The sequence below is a fragment of the Mus pahari genome, chromosome 9 (genome assembly GCF_900095145.1).
Source record: "Mus pahari chromosome 9, PAHARI_EIJ_v1.1, whole genome shotgun sequence".
NCBI classification, from domain to species: Eukaryota; Metazoa; Chordata; class Mammalia; order Rodentia; family Muridae; genus Mus; species Mus pahari.
In genome coordinates this window covers 40,662,301-40,670,153 of record NC_034598.1, presented here as the reverse complement: position 1 = coordinate 40,670,153, position 7,853 = coordinate 40,662,301, and the positions used below count along the sequence as shown (strand labels likewise).

The 7,853-nt window shown below is 45.9% G+C and overlaps 1 protein-coding gene across 1 annotated transcript in view; it reads right to left on the bottom strand.

The window, feature by feature from the left end:
• LOC110326977 (sodium/glucose cotransporter 1-like) overlaps positions 1–7,853 on the bottom strand; it is a 51,371-nt gene that overhangs the window by 31,097 nt on the left and 12,421 nt on the right. The window contains exons 3-5 of the mRNA XM_021205656.1: positions 7,407–7,466; positions 3,338–3,442; positions 927–1,032 (exon numbers count right to left, since the gene is read on the bottom strand). Of these exons, the coding sequence (XP_021061315.1) occupies positions 927–1,032; positions 3,338–3,442; positions 7,407–7,466 (271 nt within the window). The remainder of the gene's footprint in view (positions 1–926; positions 1,033–3,337; positions 3,443–7,406; positions 7,467–7,853) is intronic.

The following is a 7,853-nucleotide window of genomic DNA, read 5'->3' as shown; positions in this document are numbered from 1 at the left end:
AAAAAAAAAAAAGACTGTTGAGAGCTCCTACCCTCGGCAGAGGCTGCAGACGTGAGATTTGCCTCTTTATATATAGAACATAATATTTGTATTGATCATCTGGGAATTTCACATAATGTATCCCAATCACCCTCGCTTCCCAGTCCTTCCAGGTCTGCCTCCACCCACCCTGATGGCCTCCCCAACTAAAGGATAGATAGATAGATCGATAGATAGATAGATAGATAGATAGATAGATAGATAGATAGATAGATAGATGTTTTTATAGTCCAAGCTGTGTGGTCCATATAGGCACTGGAGCAGGTCAAACTTGCAGAGGTCAGCCCCTGAAACAGAAGTGAGTCCCTCCTCACCCCCTCTCTGGTCCGTAACCGTCAACTACATCAATTACGTCGAGATACTCTTCAGCATCCTTATCACTTGGATGTCCACGGTCTGTGCCACTGATGGAGGCCTTATTGATGTCCGAGGGTCCTGAGGCTTGGGAGGTGGGGCGAGGGGCGGGGCATATGGACCTAAGTAGCCCGTGCTGCTTCCCGAAACCAAGTTGATGTCCATGGCCCCTACTGCCTCCAGGGGCCGCCCTGTCTGAGAATCACCTTTCTAAAAGAGCCTATCTGAAGACTTGAACAGGTGGCCTCCTCCAGGGCCTACCTCATTTACCTCCATTTGCTTTGTGTGCTTCCACTTTGTCACCTGGTCACCCACAGTGTCATGCCCTATTTCCCCATAAACGTGATCGCTGCTGACCTGTCTATCAATCGCTCTTCCACGAGATCGATCCAACCTAATATGATTCCTAGAGGTACCTCCGACCCCATTATACTTCCTGACATCTACAGTCTTGGGGAAGCTCCAGTAGTTCCGAGTACTCCGCTGAGTGGTTGTTGTGAGTATAAATTCCTGTGTGGTTAGAGCGACCTCACCTGTGATGGTATACATGCCAATGATCGTCAGCACCGTCAACATGGTCTGGTAAATATCAGTGTCCCAAACCATTTTCAAGAACATGGCGCCAAAGCCAATCTCCATCTGAAACGGGAGCAAGGTTAGCAGATGCACCTTCGTCTCCAGCAGAATCAACAACCACCCCAGAATGAAAGGGGCCTTGGAAGCCATGTGAAAGAGGTGGCCTCTGGGTAGTGTGGGGCAACGGGCATGGGGGAATAAAGGGAGTGGGAGAGAAACCACCTCCCACCAGAGTTCCAGTGATCTGGGCGGGCGGATGGGGAGGACTGCCCAGACTCTCCACAGTGGGTGTCTGTCTGTGGGAAGCTATGGACCCAGTCCTCGGGGGTGGACAGGGGGCAGTCCGAGGTCTCTGGGCCTCACAGAGGCCAGAGATAACAGGTTCTGAGTCTCTGACATCCCAGACCTCGCTGTATGTAGAAAAATTGAGAACAAAGTGAGGGTCCCAGCACTCGGCCAGCCTCGGTGCGGAAGAGAGGAGAGGGCAGGGGGAGAGGGGGCTCTGGGTGGTTCCCAGGAGGGTGAGAGTCCGTGGTCTGGTCTATGGCTGGAGCGCAGGAAGGCCTTCCAGCGAGAGGTTAGACGCGGCTTTTTAGGGGAAAGCCTATCCCATCATTCAAGCACAGTGGGCCTTGATGAGCAGAGACAGTCTATGGTTTTAAGGCTTTATTATAGAAAGATAGAGAGAAAGAGAGAAGGTAAAAGAAAGAGAGGGGCTGGCCATTGCCACATGGAGAGAAGGCGGGAAGGGAGGAGGGAGAGAAGAAGGGCTAGAGATGAGAGTAAGAAAGGTGAGAACTTAAGAGAGAGAGGAGGGGCTGCCCTTTCTCTTTATTTTTCTGCCTTCCAAAGTCAGGTATAAAATGGGCACAGGGGTTGGTGAGATGGCTCAGCAGGTAAGAGCACTGACTGCTCTTCCAAAGGTCCTGAGTTCAATTCCCAGCAACCACATGATGGCTCACAACCATCTGCAATGAGATCTGATGCCCTCTCCTGGTGTGTCTGAAAATAGCTACAGTGTACTTACATATAATAAATAAATCTTAAAAAAAAAAAAAAAAAAAGACAAATGTTAAAATGGGCACAGATGGGGCTGAAGAGATCATTCAGCAGTTAAGAGCCCTGGCTGCTCTTCCAGAGGTACTGAGTTCAATTCCCCCTGCAACCACATGGTGGCTCACAACCATCTGTAATGGGATCTGATGCCCTCTCCTGGCATGCAGGTGTACATGCAGATAGAGCACTCATATACATAAAGTAAATAAATCTTTTTTTAAAAAAAAACTAAGAGCTGGCGGGATGGCTCAGCAGGTAAGACCACTGAGTGCTCTTCCGAAGGTCCTGAGTTCAAATCTTAGCAACCGCATGGTGGCTCACAACCACCTATAATGAGATCTGACGCCCTCTTCTGGTGTGTCTGAAGACAGCGTACTTAATAATAATAAATAAATCTTTTTAAAAAATACTTTTAAAAAAAGGGGGCAGAGATTCACCCAAGGATTTATTCCCCCAAATGACTGCTAAGGCCCCACAATGCCGTAGACACTCTGCCATATGCAGAAGACAAAGACTGGCAAAGCTTAGCTCCTGTCCTCACTGAGACCGTGTTGGATAAAGATAATGTGGTTAGCGAAAACCGTCTGTTCAGTGCAAAACTAGGTTAGGGAGGCAGTGCCGTCAGCACCTCAGAAAAGGCCCATGGCCTCAGATCGCTTGAATGGAAATGGAGAAGACAATAAGCAAATACACTGATAAATTACTTTCACACACTGGTACTGTGCTCATTATAAAGAAATAACAGGGGGTGGGAGAGATGGCTCAGTGGTTAAGAGCACTGACTGCTCTTCGAAAAGGTCCTGAGTTCAAATCCCAGCAACCACATAGTGGCTCACAACCATCTGTAATGAGATCTGACACTCTATTCTGGTGCTGTCTGAAGACAGCTACCGTGTATTTAGATATAATAATAAATAATTCTTTAGGCTGGAGTGAGCAGAGGTCCTGAATTCAAATTCCCAGCAACTGCATGATGGCTTACAACCATCAGTACAGCTATGGGGTACTCACATACATTAGAGAGAGAGAGAGAGAGAGAGAGAGAGAGAGAGAGAGAGGAAGGAAGAAAAAGAAAAGAAAAGAAAAGAAAGAAAGAAAGAAAGAAAGAAAGAAAGAAAGAAAGAAAGAAAGAAAGAAAGAAAGACGTGCAGACTTGGAGTAGGGACAAGGAGGTGCATCCCTGGATGGTCTTGACACAGTTTTGCTTAGATGATGCTCCCTCCCCATCATTTCTCAGAGGAGAAAGATCACCTCTGAGGGGTGATTCCAAGGACTTGCCCAGCTGGTCCCTTCTCCATGTGCAAGGACTCACTGAGATCCTGCTGAAGATATAGACGATTAAGAAAATAAAAGTGATGAACAGCTGGATGCGGAGGCTGCCAAACCTCTTCTTCAGATATTCTGGCAACGTCACCACCTACAAAAGCAACAGAGCAAGTAGCTGTCAGATGGCGAGAAGTCATTTTGGGTAGTGTGTACCATGAGCACAGGGACCGTGCCCTCAGTGATCATAATGCCACTTGACCCCAACAGCTCCTGGCTCAAGAGAAGTAAATCAGGAAGAGAATATTGCCTTCCTTTGCCCTGGCTAGTTTGTGTGCTCTTGTCTGCCTACCTACATATGTCTCTTGTGAGCTCCAACTCAAATTCCACCAGTGTGGTGGTTTGAATACGCTTGGCCCAGAGAGTGGCATGATTGGGAAGTTTGGTCTTGTTGGAGTGGGCGTGGCCTTGTTGGAGGAAGTTTGTCACTTTGGGGGTGGTCTTTGAGACCCTTCTCCTGGCTGCCTGGAAGCCAGTCTTCTGGTTGCCTTTTAGAACAAGATGTAGAACTCTCAGCTCCTCTAGAGCCATGCCTGCCTGGATGCTACCATGCTTCCTGCCTTGATGATAATGGGCTGAACTCTGAACCTGTAAGCCAGCCCCAATTAAATGCTGTCCTTTATAAGAGTTGCCTTGGACATGGTGTCTCTTCACAGCAATGAAACCCTAACTAAGACAACCAGATTTACAAGGACTTGGCTGAGGTCCTCACGGGCCCCAGAAACTTTTGTCTAAGCTCACATAGGCTTCATTCTCTTAGCCTTTCTTTGGTTCTATGTCATACGCTGCCATGTGTCAATCATTCTCCCAGGAAGGTTCTAAAATTCCCATGCTGTTTCCAAGTTGATTGTTTGGGCTCCCATAACAAGTGAGAACAGTTTAGGTCAGTGGTACTCAACCTTCCTAATGCTACAACTCTCTAATACAGTTCCTAATGTTGTGATGACCATTAAAACTATTTTCATTACTACTCCATGACTGTGAGTTTGCTGCTGTCGTGAATTGTAATGTAAATGTCTGTGTTTTCTGATGATAGTCTTAGGCAACCCCTGTGAAAGGGTGGTTCTACACACCCCACCACCAAGGGTTCTGACCCACAGGTTGAGAAGCACTGGCTTGGTGTGGCTTAAACAACAGGTTAACTATTGTCTCTCGGGCTGGAGAGATGGTTCAGCGGTTAAGAGCACCGCCTGCTCTTCCAGAGGTCCTGAGTTCAATTCCCAGCAACCATGTGGTGGCTCACAACCATCTGTAATGGGATCTGATGCCCTTTTCTGGAGTGTCTGAAGACGACAGTGTTCTCACATGCATGAAACTATTGTCTCTCAGTTGTAGAGGCTGCAAGTTCAAGGTGTCAGCAGGTCCGTCTCCTTTCCAGAGCTGTGAGGGAAGCATCCGTCCAGATGGCACCCCTGGACTTGTCAGACACACTGTGTGGCGCCAGCCACAAGTGTATATCACAGCTGGAACTTCTACCTGTCTCTTAGCTATCCCGGTGTGGCTGCAGATACTTTTAAATTTTCTGTTGCTTTTTATTTATTTATTTTGGTTTTTCGAGACAGGGTTTCTCTGTATAGCTCTGGCTGTCCTGGAACTCACTTTGTAGACCAGGCTGGCCTTGAACTCAGATATCTGCCTGCTTCTGCCTCCCGAGTACTGGGATGCTTTTTATTTTTAAGTTTTTTTTTTAATACTTACTTGAAGCTGGTGGTGGCACACACCTTTTTTTTTTAATTAATTTTTTTTAATTAATTTATTTATTTTATGTATGTGAGAACAGTGTAGCTGTCTTCAGACACCCCAGAAGAGGGAATTGAATCCCATTACAGATGGTTGTGAGCCACCATGTGGTTGCTGGGAATTGAACTCAGGACCTCTTAGAAGAGCAGCCAGTGCTCTCAACCGCTGAGCCATCTCTCCAGCCCTTATATTTTCTGTTTTATGACGTTTTTTGGCATCTTAAAAGTGATTTTTTTCCCCAGGGGCTGGAGAGATGGCTCAGTAGTTGAGGGCACTCGTTGCTCTAACAGAGGACTTGGGTTCAGGTCCCGTCACCAACATGGTAGCTCACGACTGTCAGTGAAGCAAGTTCCAGGGAGTCCAATGCCCTTTTCCAGATTCTCTGGACACCAGGCATACATGTGGTGTACATACATACAGGCAAAACACTCAAACACATAAAACAGTAACAAAAATCTAAATTAAAAAAATGCTTTTAGCCGGGCATGGTGGCGCACACCTTTAATCCCAGCACTTGGGAAGCATAGGCAAGTGGATTTCTGAGTTCGAGCCCAGTCTGGTCTACAGAGTGAGTTCCAGGACAGCCAGGGCTACATAGAGAAACCCTGTCTCAAAAAAAAAAAAACAAAACAAAACAAACAAACAAAAAAAAACAAACAAGCAAACAAAAAATTTCTTTTAAAGTCTTTCTGGTTGGAAAGAGACTGGCCTCCTTGAGGGCCGAGTTAGAGCATGCTTTCGACAGTAAGTTAACCAGTTAGACAGTAAGTTAGTTAACCAGTGCAGAGCCTGGCTCCGCCACCCAGCCTGTGCTCCCTGGAGACACTCGTCCTCGGCTGCAATCCTCTGGAGAGCAGATACTGGGCAACTGGAAGCACAAGCCTGGTCAAGTGTTGTGTTCCTCAAGCCGGGCAGTCCAGAGCTGTTTACCCGTTTCTGCCTCGCCTTCCCCCACGGAACCTCCAGCAAGGCCTAACCTGTGTGTCATCCCCATCTTCTGACTCCCCATGACTTCGATGTCTTTTCCACGTGGTTTCTTGTGGAAGATGGTCTCTGGGCCCCTCCTATCTCTGGGGTTTGTGGGTATGTGTAGGACACATTGCTTTTTTCCTGGGAACTCTCCCCTTTCAACTCACGGGCCTGAAACCCACTGAGCAGCTCAGGAGAGCGCAGAGGGAGCCTGAAGCATATTCTGATTTCAAGCTAGCATTTGTTCTTATTAAGGATAAAAATCTTTCCCCGTGATTATTTGCATTTGTGGGTTTTTTTTCTGAAATATTAATTCTAACCTGTTTGTCATAGAGGTTTTTTATTTGATTGATTGCTTTGGGTTTGCTTGGTTTTTTTATGTAAAATAACCTATTTCTTAGGGAAGTCTCAGATGGCAGCGCTTCTTCTGCCCTTTCAGGTTCCTTCAGTCTTCTGATGGCCGACTTCACAGTTTTGCAAGTGAAGAAGTGATGGGATCTGGGAGTTTCCCCTTCCCCCCTCGGCAGTGTCTGCATTGAAACCACCTTTTTATTAAACCTGTAACCAACATCTTAGGTTTTTATTTGGGCTCATGATCCATGGCCAGTTGGGCCAATTGCTGTGGCCCTGTGGTAGCATCATAGCAAGTGAGTGTGGTAGAGGAAGCTATTCACTTTGTGGAGAGAAGAAAAAGAGGGAAGACTGGACAGGGTCCTAACTTCCATCCAAAGCTAACGACTAGAAGACTCCTCGCTCTATATTTCTAAAGCTTCTACCATCTCCCAGTGGCATCGGGGCACGGAGACTAAACCTCTGAAGGATGCTGGTCTCAGTCACCGCAATGTGCTTATCCCTGAATTAATATAATGTGGGGTTTTTTTTTAATGCTTTCTAATGAATGTCAACATTTAGTCTCAGACAGTTCTGTCTTTCTTTGACAACACCTTCACTATTCTTGCACCTTTGACTTTAGAATAAGTATGTCAAGTTTCTCACAGAGCCCTGCTTCTGCCTCTTGTTTGGAATTGTATCCCGTGGAAAAAAATTTATTTTTTCCAGGCCAGCTGGAGAGAAATAACACTTCAGGGTACCAAGTCTTCTACTCGCTAACGTGACTGTTCTCTTCACTCCTCCACATCTTATTTTTTATAATGTTTTGGAATATTTTCTCCTACGTGAACTGATGGTTGTGTCTGTCTACCTAAGACATTTTAGGACTCTTCAGATTTAGCGAAGCATCAAAAGACTGACCAAGGGTAATCTGTCCCTAGGGTGTTCATGTATTACACATGCAATGTTTAGTTTTTGTTAAAAAAAAATCATAAACGATAGAGTGATGATGGACTTACCTCAGCCTTGTTATAGATGGGCACAAATATCCAACCAAGAAGAAAGAGCATAAATATACTCTGAAACCAAGAAAAAGCAGAATTAAATCAGGGGTCCTGCGGGTGAAGCTTTTAAGACAGATGCGGGTTCTATTACTGTCTGCTTCATACCTGATGATGTGTCACTAATGGGCACTTACAAATGAAGACCCAAACACAGACCTTTCAACACAAAAAACCTAGCTTTCAGGCAAATCATCTTTGAAAGTTTATTAACTGAGTTCATTTCCAAGTTTTTGTTTTGTTTTGCTTTATTTTTTAGCATTTTGTTTTTCTACTCCTGGGTAAGAACTATGATGTCTTATGAATCAATTTAAAAATAGCCTAAACAAGCCGGGCGTGGTGGCGCACGCCTTTAGTCCCAGCAGAGGGAGGCAGAGGCAGGCGGATTTCTGAGTTCGAGGCCAG